The sequence below is a fragment of the Grus americana genome, chromosome 3 (assembly GCF_028858705.1).
Source record: "Grus americana isolate bGruAme1 chromosome 3, bGruAme1.mat, whole genome shotgun sequence".
NCBI classification, from domain to species: Eukaryota; Metazoa; Chordata; class Aves; order Gruiformes; family Gruidae; genus Grus; species Grus americana.
In genome coordinates, this window is record NC_072854.1 from 33,235,872 (window position 1) to 33,263,374 (window position 27,503).

The 27,503-nt window shown below is 42.5% G+C and overlaps 1 protein-coding gene across 4 annotated transcripts in view; it reads right to left on the reverse strand.

Annotated features, from left to right (window-relative positions):
• The window catches only part of OGFRL1 (opioid growth factor receptor like 1), a 79,099-nt gene extending 61,421 nt beyond the window's left edge, over positions 1-17,678 (reverse strand). For 2 of the 4 annotated variants that reach the window (XM_054819377.1, XM_054819374.1), the window contains exons 1-2: positions 17,544-17,678; positions 10,300-10,411 (exon numbers count right to left, since the gene is read on the reverse strand). In XM_054819377.1, coding sequence (XP_054675352.1) covers positions 10,300-10,371 — 72 coding nt within the window. In that variant the 5' untranslated portion in view covers positions 10,372-10,411; positions 17,544-17,678. Of the gene's footprint in view, positions 1-10,299; positions 10,412-11,346; positions 11,605-13,925; positions 14,042-17,543 lie in introns of all 4 variants that reach the window. The other 2 variants (XM_054819375.1, XM_054819376.1) reach the window with 2 other exon arrangements.
• Positions 17,679-27,503: the final 9,825 nt, after the last annotated feature.

A 27,503-nucleotide genomic window follows, 5' to 3' on the forward strand; every position in this document is an offset into this window, starting at 1 on the left:
AAGCACAGACTGCTAGAGAAAAGTACAAAATACCACCCAAGCTTATGTAGTGTCATTTTTCTAACTCCTCACTGTTATAATATAAATTCATCCTGGAGGCATAGCATTTCGTATCATTCTTTCTTTTGCTTTTAAAAGCATCTATTTACAAGTCCTTCAAACCATTATCCTGTAGGCACTTACAATGTGTTTTTCACAAACAGAAAAAACAAGTATAGCCACACTCTTAATTTCTAAGTGTGTAAATATATATTTTTGGTTGTATTCAAGATGAACAGTACCAGTACTGGTATATGACCTGTTCCCATCTTCATTGTACCTTTCCAATATTTAATTCACTTGTAAACTAACAGAAATACCACTGGTTTCCTCTAGATAAACCAACAACAAAAAATAAACCAAGAAAAGATAAAGAATCAATGCCTACCTCTCTCCACCCTATAGAAACATAACCACTCAGTGATGATTCTCCATTGATAATTATAGTTTTAAATCTGTTCACCAATTTTTAATCCCTCTGATACATCATATCTAGACTTTTTATTATTTCAATTTTTACCATCAGGATGTTTGGGTTGCCAAATTCAATATCCTGAAATACATCATAAAGGCTAGTGTTTGTATGAGGCTACTAATCTGCCTGATTTAACATGAAATACAACAAAAAGACGACACAATAGATGAGTTCCATTTCCCAGTATGATTTACTCCACTTACCTACTTTGGTCAAAGTCCTATTTGAGTACTTCTGGCCAAAACCACGTCAGGCTGACAGCCTACAAGCAGTCATACGCTCTACTCACCCAGTTAAGCCCCGGCACAATTTAGTTTCTATCTGTAGTCTGGAGTAATCTAATTTTAGATTAACGGTCCACAGAGTTTCTCATATTACTCCTGTCTAACTCCTTGACACAAGTTATTGGCATCTTCTAAGTTATGTCATATTTTAATAGCTGTTGTTAAACATCCTCCTGGATTGCTAAAGTGGAAAGAATGCCATCAACATTTTTATCTGACTAAAATCTAGGTTTTTTTAATCACATACCTGACAAATCTATCAAGTACTGTTGTCTTTAGGCATTGCTCTATGACTTTGACTTCTATCTGGTCACAGAGCACCAACATTGAAGTTACTTCTATTTCTAATAAAAATCTTTCTTTCTCTGACTGTCCAGCTGTCCTCCCTCCATCCATGTCATTTTCTTACTAATTTTATACATTGCTTCATTATCTGCTAATTTATATTCATAGAATAAAAGCTGACAGCCATCTATTTAGGGATTTCTGGTGGCAGGAGGAAGGGAAAGAGTATTTTTAAGAGCTGTTTCCACCTCTATTCTCAGACATTTTATCTTTGCTGTCTCCCTTGATTGTGGATTCTTCCACAACTACCAAGATTTTGGAAGCCATTCTGAAGTGCTCCGCTTTTTCTGTTCACCTTGCATTGTTCAAAAGCTTTCTACTTTTTGAATTCCCTCCTTTGAGAGAAAAAGATGGTATTCATCTGACCACATACGGACTTCTATAAGCCAAGATACCCACACCTGAGCAAGTTATCCTAGACTGACTTTGAAGATAAAGGAGAGAAATAAGCTGGGCAACTGGGCACATGTCATCCCATTCCTAAATACATTTATTCCTAAATAAAATCATATACATTTTCCTGTAAAAGGGCCTCTCCTCCTTCGTTAACATAAACCTAAACTAGTCCAGCTCAGACATATTTAACTACAGCACCGCTGTAATAAGTTCAACAACATGGATCCTTTTCATAGGTTTTTCCTACCAACTTTCATGAACAATTAGTTCCTCAAAGAGTATTCAAAGGTAATGATAACCACACAAACGCACTGTGGGACAGAGAAATCGCATTTCTGGTGTTTTTTTCCACCTTAAGACAACACCATACTTACTTTCAGAATGTTAATTCCTATTTGTTTCTTTGTGAACAAGTTTAATTGCTCAGAAAATAAGCAAGTAACCAGTTCTGAGATACTGAGCTGATTCACAGACACCTGTATTTATGTCACCCACCAAACGGCTGCCATAGCATTTCCAAGGCCACCTTTGGTCAGAGCTGTATATCTGCAGGGCCACCGCCCTCGGCTTCATCCAACAAGCTCTTCAGAGTATATAGAGCCATTTCAAATGGCTCTGACCTATCTCTTTGAAATATTTGTGAAGATGCTGCTGTACATGAAAACTTCTTAGAGAAAAGCTAGAGAAGGCTTAGCAGACAGGACATTGTGCCAACCCTGCAGAGCTGTTTGAGCGTTGCTTAACACTCTTTTCCTCATTGCTCATAGTTGGGTCTTGCCCAGTAAGTCTAGGACCTAAGCTAGTTTCCTTCCTTTCACTGTTTTCCATGCATTACATAGAAGCTCCAGTTACTGCCTGGAGTGTCTCAAGGGACATCACTATTCATACAAAAGACCAAAAACCCTCATAGCAGGTACAGTTTCAAGGAGATATTAAGTACTGTTGTAAATGTGTCTCACAGGCTTTCCATTATTTCACCACGGTTTAGTTTAAGCTGTTAAAAACCCCTCCATGTGTTTTGAAAACATTTCAGGATGTTGATGATGAACATTTATAGCTATAGAATTAATCACTGCTATGAATCCCAGAATTGCATCAGATACGCAGAAAGGCATTCAGGTTACACAGCTTTCAACAATCAAAACGGAAGAACTTCACAGCTCATTCTAGCCTCCATACATTAAATTGCTGACACACTGTAAAGGAACAGCAGCATTTTTTTCTTAATGTAAACAGACTAAATATTCAGTTGCTTTATTTTATTAAACCAATAATTTTTGAGCAAGAGCTTCAGATAAGCACATATTCCATGGAATCATGTCATAAATAAAACACAGCTAGAATGCTTGAAACTAATTGTATTAAGAAATTTTAGAACACAAGGCTGGTTTACTCTGCTCAGCATGCACATCTAGGCAACGGGTGGAAAAAGCTGAGCCATTTTTGCACAGCTTCCTTTGCCTCTTTCTTCTCCTTCCTCCCCAGTACATGTATGCCTGTGTATGTGTACACATATGTACACACACACAAAAATACAAGGCAGAGTATATCAGTCTTATATAGTAGAATTTCTTAACACAATTAGTTTTAAGTATATATACATATATAAAAAATATATATATAAAGGAACATAAAGGATATACACATTGCTATGCAGAATGGTGAAAACCTTTCTGGAGGAAGTAAAATGTTTTCACCATTCTGCACAGGATAAAGCAGTTTCCCCAGAAATGGCAGCACACATCAGAAATGCAGCTTTCAACTCTGCAAAGTCAACACTGCAGTAAGAAAATATTAAACCTACTCTCAAAGTATACAGAAAGTGATGAGGGCAAGGGAAAAAAAGTAATAAAAACATTATTGTAAGAAGATCTCCTAACAGCCCATGGCCTTCAGAAGAGTGCACACACTCCTTCCAAAGCTTTTACTACAACAAAGTAGTTAGAAAGGTTGTTGACTCATTAGTCTTTTATTTCTGAAATCGAGCAAAAAAGTTTGAAAAGCTTGAAAAAGATAGAAAATGTTCAAGCCAGTAATGGAGAATAGCATTACAAGACAACTGGATGTGGGATTTAATACACGTATTAAATCAAGAGAAGTATTGTTAAATAAAAGAAGCTAAGTTTATATCCACAGCTACAAAGATGCCTGAAGCCATCATCTGGAAAAACACTATGTCACTGCATGGCACGTGGCTTCCTTCTCATATCCTTTGTTCATTTATTTGTTTCATAATAACTGTTTGAAGCTTTAGGAGAAAAACAGAACAGTCTGTATATATCAATACAAAAAAAAAAAAAGAGTGATTTCATACATCTTGGTCGATAAATTACTGCTTAAAGTTATATGCTCAGTTCAACTCAAAAGAATCATCCTTTCCAATTCAGATTTGTTGTAGAGCTACAGGATTAGTTCATCACCTTTTACTGTGTTTTTAAACAAGTACATATATAGCGCTTATTTCTCCGATCATTAACAAAGAAGACTCCCCAAGAAATGTGGTTATTAAACACTGTCACTTTTCAAGCAAAGAGTTAAAGCACATATCTGAACAATTTACGGTTTTGTGTGTGGCTTGAGTAGGAACGGCAGCAGCTCAGTACTGAAAGCTTTCCATTCACATCATCAACTGTATTCTCTTCATAACAAGTACATATGTAGGCAGATGGATTGTGCCTTTTCCAACAGCTGCCCCGTCATTTTAAAGATGATTTCCATAAACAGCATGCATGGCTAAGTAGCACTTGGTTGACTTTCCCCTTTTCCTTCCCTCCTTCCTGGCCAGCAGACAGAACTTCTGCAGTCAAAACCAGGACCCCTCAAACAAGAATTGTTCTTCCCTTTCAAACAGAGCCAGGGAGGGAAGCAACTTTTTTAAGAATACATCCATTAATTCAGTTGAGGAGTGAAGAGGGCTTGACTTCACCTACCCAAAATCAGGAAGCCAGGGCCTGAAAGCAAGACCCTGCCTTCCAAGTGAAGCAGTGACCATTCACCAGCATTTAGGGTAAGACAAAGCTAGCAGCCAGTTTCCACCACAGACAGAAATTAAGGACCACTGCTCTAATGTTCTTCTGAAGTTTAGCCTTAGCAGGCTTTAAGATATAGCTGGCAGAAGAGTGGGTTACCTGTCTGAAGCTTTTTTTCTGGAAGAAAATTCCTCGTGTGCATGTGGTGAGATCAGAGGCTGAAGAAAACAGTTCCAGCATACTACTACGTACTCCAAGAGGAAACACGCTGAACTTTGAGACGGTACGTAATTCAGGAAGAAGAGTAATAGAATGGGTATTGAAAGAATTTCCTGCCAAAGCACAAATATTATCAATATGTAAATCTTCACAGGAGGTACTTAATGCTTTTGATATTAAATACTCTGCCTATGCAAGTTCTCTCCTATTGCTCAATCCTCTTCAAATATACAGTGAAGCTTTCCAGATGAGGAGACTATGTCGAGAACCCTCTGCCTAAATAGTGTTTCTCAAGTACATCCAAGTTTCATGAATTTCATTAGAAGGTCACTTAGGAAGTTCTCCGAGTTGTCAATAAAGTCAGTTTTAAGCCCAGAAAGGTGGCAAAAACTTGTTATTTATTGAACCACAGCTCTCTTCGTTATTGTCCTACTTTGTCAACAGTAACGTCCATCTCTATCATTCACAAACATAACCTGACTGCTGTCTGTAATTCCCGTTGCTCTTTTGCCATAGATACTCAGAGAAAATTCAGCTACTTCTACAATGAATGTAAGCCCTACTTCTGACATACACCTTGGCCTCGAACTTGGTCAGTATGTAGCTAAGTTTGCAATACCTTTAAGTCAAATGTATTCATGTTGACTCTTCTTCCAAGTTCACTACAAGCTTTTCGGAGTCGCTTAGATTTGCGAGAAAAGGCTCTGCCCATTTCACCTGCTCCTTCTGCTGTACTTAGAAAAAACAAAGCCAAAAAACAGATCAACCTAAAAACACAGCTTCATCAGTGTCTGTCCTAACTTCAAATCCCTATACCATGCAACTAAACCATGATCTTTCAAGATATTTATAGCCAGACGAATAACTGGCTAAGAAGACGAGTCTTCTGTCTTCCTCCATTTTAATTAAGCAAACGACTCACAGCCACCTATACACACACAGACAGTTAGTCCTAAGCACATCCCTTTGTCCCCCTGGTTTTCCTCTCACTCCTCCTGTTTGTCCCCTGCCCATATCATCTGGATTCCACTTTGATGCCACCAGTCTTGAATTAAGTTGTAATCCTTTGTTGGAAGAGCTCATAGCTTACTATGGATGGTGAAGCGTGCAAGATGATGTACAGTGCTAATCCTTACAGGAGCCTTCAAGCACTACTGAAATACAATATCATCTGAATATTAAAAGTGTACAAATCTACACCAAAAGTCATTTGCAAAGCATGGGTTAGTAAAGTTTCCTCAAATACAGATCATGCTTTCTTGGCATTGCAGATACTGCTTTAGCTACCTACATGTCAATAATGTTTTATAAGAACTCTGAAAAGGACACTAGCTCCTTTTAAAAAAAGTCAGAAACTCCAGAGAACCTTAAGTTATCTGTATCTTATGTGAAATGTAAAGGGAGACATTAATGTTTAGATTACGTCCCCTCATACTTGTATATGAACATGCGTACATATTTGAGAAACAAGGATACTGCGACAGGAAAAAATAACAAGAAAACTCTCTTTACCAAAGGTGTAGGTATTTAACATACATACCAACAAGATGCATATCTTCTCAAGAGTGAATACACTAGTATGTTCAGTATCAACTTATATCAGTTATGTACTACAACCTCACTGCTCTTTTTCTGGTATGACAGCAATCATCGTTAAATACCGTCCCAATCACAAACTGTTCTCTATGTCCTGGGGTCATATTTAAGCACAGGGGTCCACCCACCCATAAAACCAGTTGGCAGGACTGCAGTCTTGAAATTGTCTCAACTGACTTCTAGAAAAGTATGAATCAGCTTTGAGCACTTCCGTTTTTTTTTTTTTTGAAAGGGAAGAGGGAAGGAGAATGAAAGGAAAGGGAGAAGGAGGAGGATCACTGAACCTCAAACAGCTGAGATGCTGTGATACGTCAGAGGTGAATCTGGTCGCATGAAATCTCCCTGACCTCCCCAGCATTTTGCAAGGTTGGGCCTCTTCCAGGAATTTTTTTTTCTGTACTTTATTTTCCACAGTTGCTCTAGTCGGTGCATTTGAGGTTTCCAGAACTCCTGTAAGTGATTGCTTCCTACAAGGCTTAGGATTTCAAATTCTAAATGAACCACTGCAGAGATGCTAAACATGCAAAATCATCTTGTAAAAAAAACTTTGTAGCGGAGTCTAGAAACGAAGCCAAGCAAGCTGCACAGAAACTCACCTCTGACAACTTAGAATTGAGTTTGCAGTTAAAAATATAACCTACTTGATTCCATTTTTGCTCTTTTTCCTACCAGAGATTGGATAACTTCTAGATATTCAGACACAGACATCATGAGAAAGATTAAGCAGAATGTAGAAAAGTTTGGCCTAAATTCATGTGTCTGTGATAAACCAAATAGAATAGAAGTTTTAAACAGACAACTATGCTTTAGGTGTCAAACATTTCTTGACGTCTGTGGCAGTTGGCAGCTGCAAACATCCGACTGAAAGCCCCATCTGCTGCTTCACAGCTTCCAGTCGAGGATGTTTACAGTCGCTCACTGTCAACAGCAATACACATTCCTCGGCTGTTTACTTTATATTATTAACATGCAGAGGCCTCCGAGCAGGTTAGTTAAGATCACTACAACTTCTGTTGCTGTGTTGCTGCTCGCAGATGTACGCGGGACTGTTTTCGTAAGTATTTACAAATGAAATAAAGTACGACTTCCAGAGGAACATTTGCAAACAGCCAGGCATATTTTCTGTTCAAGCATTACACTTCTAGGATTACGTTGCCTATTCTACATCCAGTGAGAATTAAAATAAAGATGTATGAAAAGAGCAACTTGCTTCCACTGTTGTATTTGTTTTGTTCTCCAAGAGACTAGAGCAATCCTGTCATGTTCCTTACAAAAACTGCACTACTGCACAACTAAGTTTGCTTATCAGTGCAGTGACTAAAGATAGCAGCCGGCACAAAAATAGAACCAAACCCTTTCTGAGGGTATTTCACTACAGTGTCTGGGATGGCTTCCTTCCCCACAGAAAAGTGGTTGCAAGGGAATTGTGTGATATCAAAAGTTAGTTTATGCAACATTTGCTTCCAAATAAAACTGTGGAAAAAAAGACACTCAACCCACAGGGGACTGGGGGGGGGGGGAAGAGAGGAAGTCCTGTAGCAAGTTCTGCTAAGGCTTCAATAAAGTTCGAACCTGCTAAAAGATTTCTACAAATTATCTGAGCTGCTACACTTCACGTAGTTGGCAGAATGGCATTTCTCACCAAATGAAAAAGCCAAAAAGATTTGGCATAATAATGTCCCCGTTGTACAGTTCTGCTGTTTGTTTTTCATTCTATCTCCTGTTTCCTTATTAAGTTAATGATGGGGAAAATTAATCACTCAACTATTTTTGTGAAGTCATATGAAACTGCAGCAGGCAAGCAAAGTGATTATATCACTGTAATTAGAAGGTGTTTTTTCCTTGAAACTTTCTTACCCCCAAATGAAATTACTGCGCTGTAAACCAAATAGGTTATGAAAAGACCATAGCTGCAACACAGAAGCCTGCAGCATATTTACTCAAACTGGTAAGTGTGAAGGATCTCTATAAATCACTTTCAAAACTCAGGGTTATATTTTCTATACTAAGGTTAAGAAAATTAATCTTTCAGACAGCAGGTGAAAACAAGCAGAATTGTGTTGGAGCCTTTCCCTTTATTCAATACCAACTTTGAGCTATTAAAGCTTCCTAGGGAACCACATTTTCTCAATGGGTCAAGTCACTAAGGAAACAAAGCAAACTTTATCAGTGCTGCACAACTCTACATTCCAGGAATTCCTAGCACTTGGCACCTATATACCATGCCAGAGCCATGGGATCCACTCGTCCTCTCCTTAGCAGAGCTACCATGACAAGCTATGAAGCTCTCAGTAAGGTGCCCAACTTCACAACATTGCCAATACAAGGAGATATTGACATCCCTGCATGAGGTCTACAAAGGACAGGAGGGTAAGAAAATATATTTCGTATAATGATACTTATGAAAAAAGGAAAAAAGAAAGTGTTCCTCTTCTGGCAAGTTCCATCTTGTTTATCACAAGCCAGCAAAGAAAAACACAAATAGTCACCTTGCAAGACAATATATATGGACTGTAAAAAACCCCCCAAAACCAGAAAGTCCTTAGATGCAAATCACTGATTGCAGAATGAAGAGATTTCAGGTTAATTACACCTAGTCATGAAACAGAGATTAGTCTTTAATTTGTGAACAGCATAATATCTACAACTTATAGAGAGCAAAGTAGGGAGACTATAAAATCCTACTACTTTGAATGAATTAGATGAAGGACATTATGTCAGCAACAATGTGCAATTCCACTCCACGTATGGCTTCCTTTCCACTTTTAAAAGACATCAAACAGATTATATCTGTATGAAAGTCAAGGCAAGGTCAATCTAAAACTGTGAAGCATTTTATCACACAGTATGTACTGTGAGGCAAGAGAATGCAATCAGTTATCTTTACTGCTCTGCTTTTTAATTTTTACAGTATTCCTACAGACATGTTTAGGCAGAAAGGGTCCAAGACTCGAATACCAATCAACAGGGCTTGATACATGCTGATCTTGGTAACGTTTTGAACAAATACAGGTAAGAAAAAAGGAGCAACATCCTAACTTTTCAATGTCTTCATGAATTTACAGTTCATGTCACAGAAGGACAAAAGGGCAAACTGGAGGTGCTTAAGCACCATTAGGTTAAAAAAAAAAAATTCAACTGTTTTTTTTCCTCACTCTCCTGAAATTTCCAAGCCAGATGAATGGATTATTAGTGATAAAGGGGAAAAAACCCACAACAACAACAAACCACCAAAAAAAAGCAACTAAGCCAAAATTTTCCAAGTGCTGCTAGAGTTCAAAAACAGGGCCTCTACATTTTCTGTCACCTTCCATACAGATGAGGTGATATGCAAACTCAGACAGATAAATTAGTTTTTAATCGTATTAGAATAACACTGGAATACAGATAAAAATGCAAATTCAAAGCTGCATAGAACTTAAAAAACCCCAACAAACTTAACTCCTGGCAATTATTTCCTAACTTGCTTTGTAGTATACATTTTCAAATTTGCTTGTCAAAAACCTTAAGATCATCATTAAATATGGGAAAAAATTCTTCCTCCTCTTCCTGTCACTGACAGCACAGGAAGATTAAGCACACATTACTTATATGAACTCAAGTTCACAGCTGTTATGATATAGCATGAGTATCTCCAACTGTTGCCAATGAATCCAGTTCTCCCAGCTGCATTTGAACTCACTCTAAAATGCCTGGACAAGCAAGGCTCCCCCTGTGCTGAGCCGGCAGTTGCTGACAAGCAGCTGAAATTACGCACTCCATGTGATACAGAACATCCAAACATTTGGGAGCGAGATGTCAAAACTACTGGTACAAGTATGAACAACATGTAGTGCATTTTCTTGAGCCTCCTCCCAAGACTCTCTCCCAAGTGTCTAATCATTGGGGATTTTAATCAGCTTTTAATCCATCTAGGTGAATGAATACTACGGTGCACCTGAGTAGAAATATATCTGGAGAAAAAACAAGAACTTACTTCTTGGATACCATCTGATCCTACTTCAGTCCCCTTCACGTGAGATACCCACGCCTCTGGGGAGAGTTGCATTCTCCGGCCACTGAAGACTGCTCCTCAGATTTCCAGGAATCTGTATCACACACATGAACAGAAGTTATTGTAATTCCAGAAGTTCAGATCACATAGTTCTCATTATTAGGACTGTCTGCAAGAAGTCAGATAGCTTTTAACAACCATTATTAAACCTATGTCCTTTTCTGGTGTAGTCATTTAAAACTCTGAATGTGTTTAAAGTGACACATTACTCCTGAATGCAGCTGTCTCTCAATTCGAGGAGATAAAGGTTAAATGCTAAGGCAGCATAAGTATTCAGAACCTATATTGAAGTAGTTAAATTTCACACTAGAGATAGGTATAATGACTTCTCTTATTTATTATCTTAAGAAACGTACAGATTACACAGCCAAAACCAACCATACAATAAATCTGAAATTGAGCATCACTTCAGAAAAGCAAAATCCTCAGAGTCCTAGTTAAGCCTTTAAGGCTGAGAAGGAATTTATTCATGCAGTCATTCTGGAAGGGACATATAGAACCCCCTTGCAGATGGATGGATGGACAGACACACAAGACAGAACCAGATTATTAGGAGAAAACCAAAGAAATAGAGAAATACAAATTGGGAAGAGAAGAATGTGGAAACAATACAGTAAGGGGAACTAATGTGTAGAAGGAGAATAATATACACATGACAGTTCTGAAATCTCACTTATGAGCACACAACAAAAGCAAAAGAAATGCAGTAAATAGGACTTAACAACTATATTATTTATCGATTTGCACTCCTGACACCTTTTGAAGTTACTTGAACCAGTTCTGTACATGACCACATGAAACGAGGATGCCTTTGATGAACACATCTTCTCTGTCAATCAATCAGCTCCATTAACAAGCGAAGGGTAAGGAGGGATATCAGCGATATTTATGCTCTGCTATAGAATCAGCGAACAATACAATAGTGTTCACTACTCTACATTTCAGTGTACCTCTGTGAAGCCCACAAACCTTAAATACTGGCCAGAAAGGATGGTGCAATAGGCTCAAGTGTCCTTTCGTATCAGCTGGCAGAAGAGGTGGTTCAGAGAATTACTCTACTTGCTGACAGAGGTGGCCCAGGTGGTTCAGAGAATTAGTCTACTTGTTGGCAGTGTCATGCCGATTGGTGTTCCACCCTGGAGTGGAGCAGGTGACCATCCTGAAGCTGTGCGTAAGTATGCACCACTGTGTCAGTGCCCAATGCAGAATGCTTAAGTCGGTGGTTTTCTATTTCAGATAAATACAAAGACCATGTACTGGGTCAACACAAGAATAAAGAATGTATATTGGACAAGAAAACAGCCCACAACAGCAGTAATTCTTTCTCATGGTTATTTGGGAGAAGCATTACCCAAGAGAGCATAACGTACCAAATCCCCTGTATTTTGCACACTGTCTGGTAACTCACATTTCTTATGTCCTTTATTCAGGACATTTCTTATGTCCTTTATTCAGGACATCTGAAGTCACATCTCTGGGGAATGTATTTTATACCCTACTGTACTCTTGAAGAAAAGCAGGGACTTGAGCTCTGATCCTTGTGTTGGTCCAGTGATCCAAACCTCTTATACTACAAGTTTACCCTTGTATTTCTGATTTCAGGGTCAGGCAATTAATGCAGGAATCAGTTCTGCTTGCCCATAGCCAGGACACAGCACCCATCCCAACACCTTTGAAAATATAGGGAAGGCCATTTTTCTCTTCCCATCACTCCTTCCCTTGTACAGAGCTCAAACACACAACTGGGACATAAAGACTCTCAGAATAATTAGCACAACCATAATGTTTGTCCTTCATCTCAGATCAGAACAAATACAACCTAAGACCACAAGACTGTTTTTACCTAATATGCTCCATAGTGAACTGCAAGTCTCAGATGCTGCAGAAGAGTCTGCAAGGCTTCAGCTTACACTTTTCTACCTATGAGGTTGTGTAATGCATTGATTACTCTTGTCCCAAAGGTACTTGAACATTACTAGAAATTAGTGCTAGATGCAAGAGAACTTCTGGGTACTAAATTAAGCAACGCATCCATAAAAGTGTGCAGAAAGCAACTTTGTTAACACCACCATGTGCTAAAGTGATTTAGAAAACGCTTGTTTATTCATAGCACTACGCAAGTAAAACATAACAACAAAACTTAATGAACAAAACTAGAGCTGACAGGCAGCAAATGCATTAACCTTTGCTCATGTACAGACTGGGTCAATACAACTACTCAAGTCCCGTTCTTCATTTATTTCCAACAGCCTTCCCTTTCCCTGGGTGTAACCAGTCTTATGGCACGAGGAGACAGAATGAGGCTGATGATCAGGTAGTTAAACACTTGCTTGTTCCCACAGTTTGTAATTAAATACTCGGACCTATCAGATAAAATGCTGACATCATACTGACAAGGCCACAAACCTGAATCCTGTTAATGTTACACTTTCAAATTCCTCTTAACCTGTATTCTCATCAGCATGAAAAGGTCTTTCCTCACAGTCTTCCAGAAGCAGAAGCTACAAGAGACTAACACGTACATGGAAAAAAATCCACCAAGTTAAAAAGAGAGGCAATTCAGTCCTATGAAGAGAGAAGAAAGCATCAGACTGACCATAGAGCTGCATGTGAGAGACCAGGGGTGGGCAGCGGGTAGGAAGAGGGCACAAAGACAGAAGAAACCCTACTGCTAGCTTCAGGCATTGGGAACTTAAAATTATCCTCCTTCCTCACCTGCACTCCAAAATTTCCAGTATAAGTCACAAAGAGCTGCTCTAAGTGCTACCCCCGCACAGCCTTCTACAGATGCAAACGAGTGGTGTAACTGCATTTTGCTCCAGATCAGCAGAAATAATTGCCCAGAAGTTACAGAAAAGAAACAGAAAAGGTGACAGGAGGACACCTATGAAATTATTTCCTATCCAGAAAGCTTTTCAGATGTTTATTAGCAAAGAAAATCCCCAGTGGATAAATATAGCTTTCGTAGTCAGCTAAGAATTAGAGCTATTAGAACATATCTTGACAGCTCCAAGAACAGCTCTCAGTTGCTTAGACTCATATAAAGTTTATAATCAACTTGCCACAAAAGCTTTAATTTTGAACATGTGTCATTGAAGAAAAACACTGAAGCAAGACCAGACTTTATTTTTCAAATGTATTAATAACTAATCCCCTTTGGATTATGTCAAGCATGTCACATTAGGATGGCTTGGGCTCACCTTGACCAGCAAGTATGTTAAAATGCAACTAACCCCGTCTACTTTTGCACTCTAACTCGTGCTTCTTTTAAATTTCAAATGGTTACAGAGGAAAGGCATCTGTTGGACTAGTGCTGATCAAGACCACACTATCATCCTGTTTTATTCAACATGAAGTGCTACAGGCAAAAATAGTCTTAGAGAATAATGTATAACTTCTTTTCCACACAACTGAAATTTAAGAGAAGGGGGACCTTTTCTTGCAAAACGTACTTGCTGTGGTAGGTTCTGTTATTATAAAAGGTATATTTATGCAGTACAAGTTCTTGGTGCAAACGGTTATATATGCAAATTGTTGGATTAACAAACCAGAGTTGAGAATGAGCTTTTCCTGCTTCTGCTAATTTATGGCCCGATGTTACATTCCTTTCATGCAATGCCATAATCTTCAGTGAATGACTTCACATTATCCTCCTCAGAGTAATCTAGGAATGCAAATACAAAGAACATCAACCATCACCTTCATAAGACTCTCCCTGTTAACCCTCAAGGGCTTAGGTGCCTGACAGAGTTTTAGCTATGAATAAAACTTTAAACACACGTGCTCAGCTGCTGTTACTCTTCAAGGACACAATTGTCTGCCAGTGGGTGCGTGTACGAACATTGAAGCCTTTCTAACATTGCTTGAACCAGTAGCACACATCCAAACCTCCATGTGGTTCTCAAATCCCTTGCTCACCCTGTCACTCCTCAACCACCGAAATGCAGGAATGTGCTTTTCAAAGTGCGACTTCCAGACCTGTCCTTTATCCAAAAGATAAAATCAGGAGTTTGGGAAAGGATCGGCTGCACCAGAAACCTTTTTGTACAATACAAACACTAGGACAAGAAGTGTTCGGGTTTAAATCTCCCCTAGGTCTGTCTCAACCACAGAACAAAACTTGGCTTTCGTTACTCCAGTTGAACGTCTATGCCCTTGTGGGTGATGCCCTGGATGGTGGTGCCCTCCATGCTTTGTCCAGCAATTTCAACAGGAGAGGCTCAGTCCAGGAGCTTCTGCCAACCAAGAGCACAACACATTCAAATCACTCCTCCAAATCAATAAGATGGCCTAAAGAAGAGTCTTTGGAAAAGGGGACCCTGCTCAGGCATCTCATTCCAGAACAGCATTTGCAACTGCAAATAATACGAATGAATTGACACCTTTGCCCAGCTAGACCCAAGACCTAAGCCTCTATAAAAGCCAACCCGCACAGCACATGTCAGCTGAGGAACTCTGCTCATTGTCCTCTGAGGTGGCCGGAGGACACCTTGCGTGGCCTTTCCCTGCAGGTCACACAGATGGAGCAGGTGCCAAATCTGGGCTAACGGGCATCAGAGCAGCTGCACGTCAGGCATCTGCACGCTCCAGCCCTTAAGCTACCTTGGGTGTTTTGCCTCCTCCTTGCGTCAACTGTACAGAGAGTACAGACATGCTGTTGGCATATTTATCTTCACTCAGCTTTCTAAAGATTCAGTGAAATGAATCACGTGCAGCACTTGTATCTATTGTACTAAAATAAACAAAACTCAACCCACAGGATCTCTTGTTAGTATTCAAAGCACTTGCACGTTGGTAGACACAGCCCTGATGAAAGCGCTCCCCAGATGACCTCCCCAGGGTTTAACAGCTCCTAACCCTAGGAGTGGCAGGGCAGTTACTTGGCTGCAAATGCAGCTTAAACATCACATCTGACTTCATGGTTAGGAAAGGGGACTCAAGCTACAAAAGCAGCATTGAAAAATAGCTTAGAAAAGTACAGCAGCACCATCAGGGCTCTAACTTTGTAAGTAGATTTATAATTAAGTGTAAGAGCTATTAATTAGTCTTCAATGGTAGCAACAAAGAGCTAATGATCTATTAGAAATCACAGAAACTGCATTTAACATTTAGCGTCTCCCTCATTTCACACAAGGAAACGGATAGACTTATAAATTCAACATATGACATGAGAGTTCTCAACACATGAAAAACATTGCTGGAGATATTAACCTCACTGGGAAACCAATCCTTCAGAAAGGGAACATAACAGAAATTAATCTTTACCCAGATCTTTTGATAGCAACCTCATGCATAATGCTTCCATTCTTGGTATCTATGTGAGTTTTAGTTACAAGAAAGCTATGGACAACAGCCATAAAGCAGGTAGCAAATGTTTTAATGCAGGTGTATTAAGTTTGACTTTAAGAGCCAAGATTTTTTTTTTGAAGGGGTTGTTATCTTCTGCAATCAACCTATTTAAACTCAGCCTTCTCCATCCAAACAACTGGAGTTTAGAAGAGCTTAAAAGAAAAAAAGAAAAGTGAGCCATTGTGTTTTGACTCGTAGCAGACACAGAAGTATCCTTCAAGGTTACCTTGCCCTGTTTGCAGCCTCAGGAAGGAGAAAAAACACATTTCAGCAAAGGAATTTTCTTGCCTGGCCGGAGGCCACACCCGCCACAACAACCGATGGCAGGAAAGCATTTGGATTCACAACTCCAGGCATAGCACCCAGCCGGAGGCGAAGCAAAACTTTCTCATTTTCGGAGAAGAAAAGAAACTCTTGCTCAATAAGTAGCAATTATGCTGCAGAATTTATATGCTGAGCACGGCTGAATGTACGAACAGCAGATCAGTCAACCATAGCTTTAGCGCTTTGAGTATGATTAACAGAATGAACTTTCAAAGGTCAATTAAATGTCAACACATTTTAAAGAGATATTCCTCTTAAGTTGGGGCAATGTCTAACAGTACCTTCCAAAGCTGCTGTGTCACTTTCACTCTAAAATTCTACCCATCCTATAGTTACATGTGCAGATATAAAGATGATAACTAATTAACCTTTGATAGAAAGTAATGGCTATTTACGCTCCTGGCTTTCCTATCCCTACGCTGTCTTTTATTACTTGTGTCTAACCACGTACACAGAGACACTCCTCTCCCTCTCCCCAAAATTTCATTTCAACTGTTCAGGGTGTGAGTGAAGGGAGAAGAAAAGGAGCAAGAACTGTTTGAAAGTCTAATAATTTACTACATGAAAATGAGAAGAGGCTTTTGATATGCAATTGAGCTGCCTGGATGTAAAACTGGGGGAGGAAGGGGCGGGGGGGTAGCAGAATAAATTATGAACACATTCATCATGATTTTAGTCAGGCCAGCAATATATCTTTGCACTTCTAAACATTTCTGGAAATCCAAATTTCAGGTAACTGTTCTCAAGACATATTAAAACTGATGCTGAAAAGCTGAACACTCGGTACAGATCCATTTAAATTGCCTCTAAACTGGATGCTCAAATATTTTTTTATTTTTTTAAAAGCCTCCATCTCAGTAAAAAGTGAAAGGATCAAAATCCTGACCAAGGCCTCACAACACTACTATTGTCATTCTGACACGAGCCGTATTTATTCCAGAGCAGAGCTAAAAAATAATCTGAGGGCTGAGAAAAACCAGCAGAGAGTCGCACTCCGTGCAGCACTAAGAAGAAAACGGGCTGGAGAGTTTTCTTTCCGCAAGGGCAGCGGTCCCGGCACCTCTCCACAGGTAGCTCTGTAACTCCACGCGATTTTCGGAAGGGTATATCACGAGGCATCCGTTCCGGCACCGGAGGGCAGTCCTCGCCCGGTTTCGGGCCAGGTGCTCCCGGGCAGCGGCACGGCGGCGGTTCTCCCAGAGACAGCGGCCAGAGAGGGCAATGTTCAAAGTTTCTAAAAAGTTCCCAGACCCGGAGGCTTCCTATCCCCCACCACGGGGCCCACCGGGCACAGCCGCCCGCCCAGCCGCTGCCGGAGCTCCGTCCTGCCCGAGCTCCGTCCTGCCCGTCCCGTCCCGCCGCACCTGCGGCAGTGGCGGGCGAGGCGGGCAGCCCGGCCGGGCTCCCGCAGGTGCCCCGACCCGCCCGCGCTCCCCCGGCCACACGCGAGGTGCTGGCCCCAGGGCCCGCCGGCCGCCGCGCCGGCTCCTTACCTGGCCGGGTCCCGCCGGGCCGCGGCGCCGCGCCCAACTTTCCCACTCGGAGCGAAACTTGCGGGAGGCAGCGGGCCCGCGCCCGGCCGTCGCCTCCAGCCTGTCCCGTCCCGTCCCGCGGGGCGGGGGCCGAGCCCAGCCCCCCGCCGGGCCCTGCCACAGGGGCGGGGAAAGGGGGCGGGGGGAGGCGAGCCGCCCCCAGGCGCCGCCGCGGCCGGGGCGGGCCGGGCTGGGCATTGTCCGCCCCCGGAGCGCCCTTCCCGGCGGGGGAGAGGGCGGAGGCTCCTCCTCCCCTCGCCATGTTCTTTGTTTCTCCGGCTTTCCCCGGCCGTTCCTCCTGACGGCCACGGGCCCCGCGGCGCCGCCTCCCCCCAGCGGCCTCCACCCTGCTCCCGTCGCGGCGGTGCCTGAGGCGCGGGGCCGCCCCGGCTGCAGGTGACCGACCGGCGCCCGAGCACCGCCCCCCCCCCCTCCGCCGGAGGGGATTCCGTCCCGCTCCGCCAATTAGCTCAGGGGGAAAGGGGCAGTCTCGGCCAATGAGGCGCCGGGGAGCTCGGAGAGTCCCCCAGGGTGAGCCAATGGGGCGAGGAGCGGCGGGCAGGCCCGCCTTCCCACCGCGCGGCGGGCAGACCTGGGGCGGCCGTCGGCCGGCAGCGCCCGTGGGGTCCGTGCTGCTGCGGGCCCGGCTCGGGGCTCCGGCGCTGAGGGAGGCGGCGTCGGCTCATAGACGTGCGGAGCGGGACGGAGCGGGACAGCGCCGCGGCGCGTCCCGTCCCTGCCAGGCCCCGCCGACCCTCCCCGCGCCTTGGCCGTTGCCCCTAGAGCGGCAAGGCCGGCCGGTGGACACCCGGGCCCGCAGGGCCTGCTGGCCCCCGTCAGCACCCCGGCACTGCAGCCCTGCCTGGCCTTTTTGGTGAGGTGGGAGGGGTGGAAGGCAAAAAGGGCTTGCGATAAAGCAGAGTTACAACCCGAGTGGGGTGCAGAGAGAGAAGTTGGTAGAGACCGGAGCAGCCTCATAAACTGAGGAACGTTGTCTTTGCCACTGACAAAAGCCGCCTCTGGTTCGTCCTTCCATCGGTTTTAGAGTGTAAGGAGCACCAAGTCCCTTACATACACATGGAGTGACCAGAAGAAACAATAATTCAGAGATGAAAGCCACCGTCTTGGGGTGTCGTTGCTTTTCCCATGACTATGTTACGCTCATTTGGTGACCCACAAGTATACTCTGCTCAGTCAAGTCACAGTTACCCTCAGACTTAGTGTGTGTATTGTTTAATCTCAACATACATAACCTTGTTGCTGCTTCAACATCCGTCATGTTATTCCAGTCCTCAAGTTCAGACAAATTTTTTTTTTGGCTAGCCTGATCCTTCTTCCTCCTGGCTGTCCCTCCCAGGCCCACTATCAGGAAATTTCACCAGTACACCCCATAATTTAGTGCCAAGATGGTGGAAGAACCTGTTAAACTTTAGGTAGGTGTAATACCTGCTCCCTCTGGAGCTTCCTTCTGCGGGGGGAGCATTCCCTCTGGGACATCTCCCTGTAGCCAGTTTATTGCCCATGCAGCAGCACCTCACCAACCCCCGTAACAGCTTTCAGTGAAATCATGTACCAAACGCTAAGGTCTAGTGACGCTGGATCTCCTGCCTTCTCCTTATTCAGGAACCTTACTCTGACAAAGGGTACTGGGTTTGCCTTTCAAGATTTACCTTTGGCAAAGCCCTGTTGTGTTTTATCCCACTTTCCACTTAACTGCCACCTGTTTCATCCCATTTTCCTTATACATTTGCTCTCGATCCTTAGTGACTAATGGTGACAGACAAGTAGTCTGCAGTTGCTTGCTGCTGAGTTTGAGGGCTGGCAGTAAGAGCACGCTGGTGGCTAGCCCACCTGGGCTCCTGCCTGCCTGGGAAGAACATCTGTGACTCTTGCCCTTTGATGAAGATTGCCATAATAGGAGTCCCATGCCATAGATACAAGAATAATAGAGGCTAATTCCAGCTTGCATGTCATACACTGCATCTTGTGACACAAGGCTGTGGGAGAGTCATTGATATTACAATTAACAAAAATAGATTTGGCTAAACTTGGACTTTTCTCCTGTACGTGGCCTGGAGGTCCTTCTGTCTCAGCCTTTTCTCTTGAGAGCTGAGTGTCGGTGCATAAGCACATTGGTGCCAGCATCCTCTCCTGTGTATCTCGAAACATAGCCTTAGCTTATATTTTTTGCTGCATTTCTGCTTTTCAATTAAGATCTGACCTACTGAGCTGACTTGGTACCTTTCTGGTGTCTGGGGGTTTTAGCCTGGAAGTTCAGGCGTTATCATTGTCTGTAAGGCTTGTATTTCTGTCACAGTCAGGCACAAGTCCAGGGACAGAGCCCAGGCATGCCACTGGGGTACAAACCTCTTGCTAAGGACAGTCCTGCCCCCAACAACCCACAGCTCAAGTTGGACAAGATGTAAGAGCTGCTGAAGGAACAATGACATCTGGTATTTATACATGGAATAGTTATCTAATGATTCAGCCAAATCTCAGCAGCAGAGCAGAGCAAAAGTTTTTGTGTCACTCAGATCCATACTCCACAAATCCCTCCTGCAAAAGCCATGTGCAACTTCCCGATACGTGTCCATTGGCCAGAGCAGATACACAAGTGATTTGCAACATCTTTATGAGCTGCCCCTGATTGAGCCATGGTAATTGGCCATGTTCCTGCTCATAAACGGTTTCAAATGTGAGAAAAACATTTCCTAAGCTGCTTTCATAGGGGAAGAGGTTTATGTTAGCATCGCATCTCACTTTTCGCATGGGCTAAGAGGAGGGATGGGCATTGCTGCTCAATTGACGTCTGGTAACTCCATCAATGGTGAGCTCTCAGCAGGCTTTAACAGCCACATGGATCGATCAGAAGGTTGGGTTAGCCCAGTCTTGCCGACCTTTGAAGAGCTGAACATTACTGTTTTACACTTAAAATAGTTTGGTAGACATAGAAAGTTCAATCTTGTATTTAAGATATGTAGGGTTATATTTACTAACTTTTTTTCACTCACAATTTATTACTGCAGTATCTGTGAGGGAAAGCTATTAGACTCTGCCAAATGAAATGCTCTTTGAATTAGAAAAAAAATCGTGTCTACTTTGTTACAGGCATGTTTCTCACAAATGCAGTAAGTCAATGGTGTCCTTGTAATGATTAATAGAGAAGCCATTCAGAGTCCTTGGGGAGGTTTGGGGTTTTTTAATTACCAGGATAACTTCCTCATCAAATCCATTGCTGAAAAACAAAACAACAGTGCTTTACTCACTTTCATTGCTCTAGTGAGATGAAAAAGTGTTGATATATTCTCCCCAGAGGTCATCAGAACTACAAACAAGAGTGTGGACCTAATGTATACAGACAGACTGGTGGACCAAGCCTGGGGTTTATTGTACTGTGAGAGAAGCTGAACAGAAGGGAAGGAGGAGATGAAACAAGACATTTGGAAAGAAGAGGTACCTACCCTACATGGCATCTGATTTGCAGCAGAGCTGCTGTGTGGGAGGCTAGGAGGAAGAAAAAGCACAGTCATTTTATTTTAGTTTTTAATGAAGGACAAACACACTGCAATATTAAGGGGAAAAGCAGTGATATCTTCTTGCCTCTTCTGATCCAAATTGCAGAAATGCGGCTCAAATCCTTCTTGAGCCAATACTCATGGCCTCACAGATTATTTCCACCAGAAAAGCGAGTCAAGGGTAGAGTTGGGAGTGGTACTGACAAAGTTCTGCTGCCTTGTAGAAGAACATACCTTCTTCGATATTTATTCAGTACTCCTAGCTTTCTTCCAGTCTGTTTTCTACCAGAAAGAGAGAGTCCTCAAGTTTCTCTCAGGCTGGCATTTTCCACCGTTCCCTTGCAGCTGTGACTGCTTGTCTCTGCCTCTTCTCTAGCTGTTTCCAGTCACAAACAAGCAACATGTTCTGGCTGACGTTCCATTTCTGAGTAGCATGGCCTATATAGTCTGAGCTTTTGGGTGAAATGAATATTACGCCATTTTTCTTACTCCAAAAACGTTTGTACTAAAAAAGTTACAAAGTTAGGCACTCCTCCAAGCAACACATTTCAGCAGTATAAAATGATTTTCTGCATAGTCCAACTTTCAGTACAGCTCTTGGTTTTATAATGTCTAGCACAAGAGGATCTGATGTGGGTTGGCTGATAGATACAACCATAATGATCCTGCTTAATAAATAATACTAAGGCTGGGCAATTCTGCCACTTCATTTCTGATTTAAAGTATAATTCAGAAAAAAATCCTGTTCCAAAATTTGTTTTCTTCTTCATTTAAATGATGGTTTCTCATCTGCAGGAGATATAATGTGAATATATAACATTTGAGCAAGAGGGGTCAGATCTTTGCCCTCCATTATTGTCTTAAGAGCTGGAACGCAGCGATGGGTTTATTTGAACGCACAGCAGACAGCTTTTTAAAGTGGCCTCTCTGGTAGAGAGGACAGCAGGACATGTCCAGTTAGGTACTTCTACCACGCACACAGTGAGTTACAGTCAGGGAGCGGTATGTAGTGTTTCACCTTCAAAAAAGATGATCAGAGTAACTGGAATATTGTCTTGCATTTTTTCTGCTCTGGACTTCAAAGTAAAATTAATGCAGCTTAGAAAATACTATTTTACAATTTAATCAAAAGTGACTTTTGAACTTCAGATCTCAACTATAACAAAATATTCCTCTTAAGTGATACGGTTCGATTTAGTGCCTTACAGGGATGCCCATAATATCCCAAGTATTACCAGGTACCCTCTTCTCTCTCTGTAATTATTAATACCGTGGTTTAACTCTGTACAGCATAGTAAAAGAAGTATATGCTAACAACAAAGACCTGAGTTCCCACAAAAAATGGCTACGTATGATGTACTGACCATGACAGCATATGCTTGCTATCTCTGGTGAGCTTCATTGGACAGTGCAGTGGTTAATTCCAGAGTAATGCTGTGGTTGCAAAAATTAAAAAAAACCAGAAGACCATAGCCAATTCTCAAAAGATGCAGAAGCTCTGTCTGTTTTCAGGCCATGTTATCAAACCACTTGCAACTTGTATTTGAAACAACAAAACCCATAGTGAGAAAATCTACGTACAGATATAGGCCTGACAGCTTCAATGCTTGTGTTTGCTTCACGATAGGTATTACAGCTCTTCTTTTGTCCTTACCTGGCAGCTTTGGAAGAGGGAAGGGATTTTTCCACTAGTTGTTTTGAATTGCGTTCCGCTATTGTCTGATAGCATCGTTAGCTGAAACCTCAGCCATGAAGTCAAAGTGAAGCCAGGCATGAGGAAAATCTTTAGTACTGAAGGCCAACAATAAGGGCAACGTGACTTTGAATCATTGTTGAAAGAATGAAGGCCCCAGTTTTGCCATTCCGGTATCAGAGGAATTTTCTCCTCAAGTCATCTTGCTAAAGGCAACAGGACAATTTTTAGTTAGTACCACTTGGTATTAGTGAAGATCAAAAATCTAACACTCAGAGGCAAACAATTAGGTTATAACTAGAAATATTTCTAATAAACATCTCTGAAGACACAGACAGCAGTTGTCCTTGTACAAGATCTTACATATTTATTTAAATTCAAACCAAATTATAATATTGTAAGAAGACAGTAAATGTCTGTAGCTCTTTGCACCTTCTACCAGGAATAGACCAGAAAGTATTAAAAGTATAATTTTCTAACAAATTAAATTTTGGAGTAGAAATGAATACAGAAACAAAAGAGAGGAGAACATAACATACTGTATTGCAAGAACTGGGATTTACTAATTTTTGGATGGTCTTGTGATGGTAAACGTGTGTAATGTTAACAGATGCGCTGTGCATGAGATTTAAGGATCAGGGCCCTGTGTACGTTGGGGAGGTGCCATCAAACTGCACAAACAATTCTGGTTTGCACTGCAAGCTGTTCACACTTATCATAGGAGTTTTGTAAAGCTTCTCTAGCTGAATGTCTGGGACAAGAAACAAACGTAATTAGTCCACATCCTTTGCTGTTTTCCGAGATAACTTTTCTCATCGACTAAAAGTCTTTTATTTGCCAAAAGATACTTTCAAGCTCCAAGCTTTCTGTGCTGTTCACTAAAACATTCATAGAGTAAGTACAGTAGAAGAGGGAACAAGTAACACCACAATATTTTATCACATTATTACTTTGGTAATAGTAAATCACTGAACATGTCATTCATGTTTAGTGTATTATTTTCTACAGTAAATTACCACTAAAAGTAAGCAGTAGCATTTTTCTTACACGTTTATCTGGTGGAATGTAATTAAAGATTGTATCATGCAGGGACAGAAAAGAGTTGAATTAACGAGCACAACTGTAATTCTTACATTTCATAACATGCGAGTTCTTGATTTTATGGTTTTCTTTTCATGTAGCTTTTGCAAATAATATTCTTTAAAAATTGGAGGAGAAAAACCTGAAAGCATCATAGTGATACTTGTACGACATTGGCACATCAGGGCTGAAACCTTTAGGTTCCCCATAGAAACCACAGCCACTTGAAGCAGCATGTGTTTGCTTGTAGCAGTAGCTTATTCTCCGTAGGTGGACCAGCATAAGAACAGGTCTGCTTGTTGGATTTCAGCAGTAGCGACAGCCACAGAGGATTTAAGTTTAGGTATCACTCCAGGACCTACCACACTGTGTTTTCACATGACAACTCTTCCACCTGCTCCTCTCGAGCATCATCATTGTGCTTCCCTACCCACCTGCCCCTGCCAATTGCCCCAAATCTGCCTCATTCCTTCCATTTCTTTTCTTTTTGTAAAGTTCTTGGAGATCTGCCAACGTAAAACAGTGCTGGAGAGGCAGGTGCTCTTCCCAAACGCTGCCTGTGAGACAGATCGGAGCAAAGGAAGAATGAACCAGAAATGGGAACAACTCTGCCTGATCAAGTGACGGGCACCAGGAACAAGTGAAACCAAAGCTACAAATCCATATCCTCCCGCTACACCTGTAGAACTGGTAATGAACCCGTTTTTCAGGTCTCAGTAGTTGCAATAGCAGAGATACTGAATTTCTGTGTGTCCTTCAGCTGTCCACAACAGAAAATATGCTTTATGGGCAATTGCATGTTTTCAGGTTAACCATCAGAAAAGTTCTGAAGCACAGAGATGCTTTTTAATTTAGTCAACGTGGTAGGTATCTGATGGCTCTCAGGCACTAAAGAGCCTAGAGATCCACAGTGAAGAGGCAAGTTGTGTGTCTGTGCTGAGAGGAAGGATGCAACCAGTGTTTGGTGAAAGACCTCTTTCACCTGAGCTGTGTGTCCCTCCCACCCTCATCTTTGCATCTCACCTTCGTCTTTGCATCCCGCCCTTGTCTCCACATCCCACCCTTGTCTCCATCCTGCCCTCGTTCTCGGTCACCAAAGGTTTCCTTTTCTTGGGGGTTTCACCTGGAGCAGCTCTTCCAGATCCAGAACAATCTGCTAGGTTCTCATCACTTTCATAGTCATTTCACAGCGGGTTTCAAAAGTGCACTTGTGTGCTGGAATAGCTGGAAAATTTCTGTACTAAGGCATATAGCACTGCCTTAGTTCACACTCCCATCTCCTAGAAGCCAGAGTTTTGTTAGGAACACACTACTCAAAAAAGTGAAGTCTAGAAACATCATAGTACATAGATCTGAATGGAATCTGCATTTTTTCCCATCAGCTGAATGATTTAATACCAGTGTTTATTCAGCAAGATTGGGAATGAGCTGCTGTGGCAGTAACTTAACGATGACAAGCTCCGACTGCCAGGCAGTGCTGTTTATAGTAGGTCATTGCTCTCCCCAGTGCTTAAGACAAATATTGGATTCATTGGGGGATCTTTCAGCAGAAGGATAATATGTTGAAAAGCAGCTCAGTCAAAATTACTTTGCTGTTGAATATTTTCTAGCAGTCACAGAATCTGAAATCTGATTTATTAATTAAATCCTATCAGCACATGCTCTGAAGAAACCAGCATGGCTGAACTATGTCCCTGTTAAGTGAGATTAAAGGACATGACAAAAGTTTGCATAGTATGCCTCAACCCACATTTCCTGTAAAGGATACAGCTTGTTATTTTTCAAAATATGCTGAATATATTTTCTTTATATCTTGGTTTATTATGACCCGTGGGAGCAACTGTAAAACTGAAACATGTAAGAACTAAGGGAAAAAATAACTGGACTACGCACGAGGAGCTGGCATATCCTGACTGTATTCTCTCTCCGATGAAGGAACAGATCGAAAGATATTTGGCCAGATTTTCTCCAAAAGGAACACAGACTTGGATAAAGTCTTTGCTTAAGCATTTGTCAAGTAATTTTTCAAATAGATTTATTGAGCTGAATGACACATAAAGCGAAACAAAGCCTGTCTTAAGATGAACAAAGGAAAATGGAATTAAAAACCCCTATTAATTAACAACATGTAGCTGAGAGTACCATCCTATGACACTTCTGTGGGATCACTGTGCCTAGTCCCACAGCATGTGACACACATCTTGCAGTCTGCATGTGACACACATCTTGCAGTCTGCTCTGTGTTGGGTAATTAGAATGCACCGAGCCTGTACGTTCAAATTAGTCCTTGATAGGAAAATGATTGCCTGAGCCCCAGCAGTTAGCACTGTAGCCAGACGTAGGCAGCTTGGTGCCAGTCTCCCTTGCCATCTCTGTTCCTCCAAGACTCCAGGCCCCAGGCACACGCCTCTCTTTTCTTTCATGTTTTTTTGCTGCTGTTGTGGTTTTGCACCAGTCTGTGCTTCCTCTTGGAGTCTGGGGTCGTTCGTGCACAGCGCTGCCTCCCCACCAGGAGCTGGTCCTCACGGCCAGCCCACTGCAGACCTTTGAAAGGCATTTGAATGCTTTGTATGCTGACATCAGGACACATGCATGGTGGTGGGCCGGTGGAATCTGAGGGAGCTGAATTGTTGGCCAAAGCAGCTTTTTCCCCTCACTGATCTGTAGCTCCCCAAATCCCCAGCCTGGCCACAGAGACATCCTCCAGCGTGGAGCAGGCTGGGGGCTGGAGGGACCTCCGCTCTGCTCTGACCCTGCTGGGAGGGGAGCACCCTCCCTGAGCCCTGTGTTCTCCCACGGCTCCTGGGATCCCCATCCCCAACACAACCTCACCTTGCCCACCCCCATCCCAGTATCTCCCAGTGCGTTCCCAGTCTCGCAGAGCCAGCAGCAGCCCTTGCCCCCTGGCCTCCCACTGGCTTCACGTGTGACAGGGAGATTGGAAAGCGCTGCACACTGAGCAGCAACAGGGAGGTAACTCAATAAATCCTGAATTACTCATTCAGGCCCTGGCATATAATAAAATCAGCATTGTTTGGTACTGTAGTATTTTACTGGGTATTACTGTGGTGCCAGGGTGCTGCCTAACTCAACTTTGACCCAGACTGTATAGTTGCTTTTGGAGGGAGAGTTGTTGGCAGTCCATTGCCATCTTTCCTCTGCTGGAGAGCATTTTCAGGGCTGCTCCTACACCTTTTTCTGATCCTTTTCTGCCACACCAGAAAAAAAGGCAGGGCCTTTTTCTGAGTCCTTCTTTCTTATGGCAAGGCACTCTCTAGGAGCACTCAGTTGTCTTTGGTTTCAGCCCCACTGCTGTTCCAACTCGGTGCCTACTTCACACAGCCTGTGTAATGTGGTACTTTGCGCTTAAGGCATCACTCACAAAGCCTCCTGATGGCACAAAGCCCACCTCTGCATTACACCGTGCTGTGGTGGTGCCACTGCAGCCGTGACCCAGCCACTGCTTGCTCACCCCGCCACGGGAAGCACGGTCCTGGTTCTCCCGCTCCTCATTCCCTGTGCGGGGCAGATGTCTTGTATCTGGAAAGACTCATTGCAATTGTTCACCACAGTTGTGTCTGTTTTGCTTCGGCTGCCCTTGTTTCTGGTCATGTCTGCCTTTTGGCTTTGAGG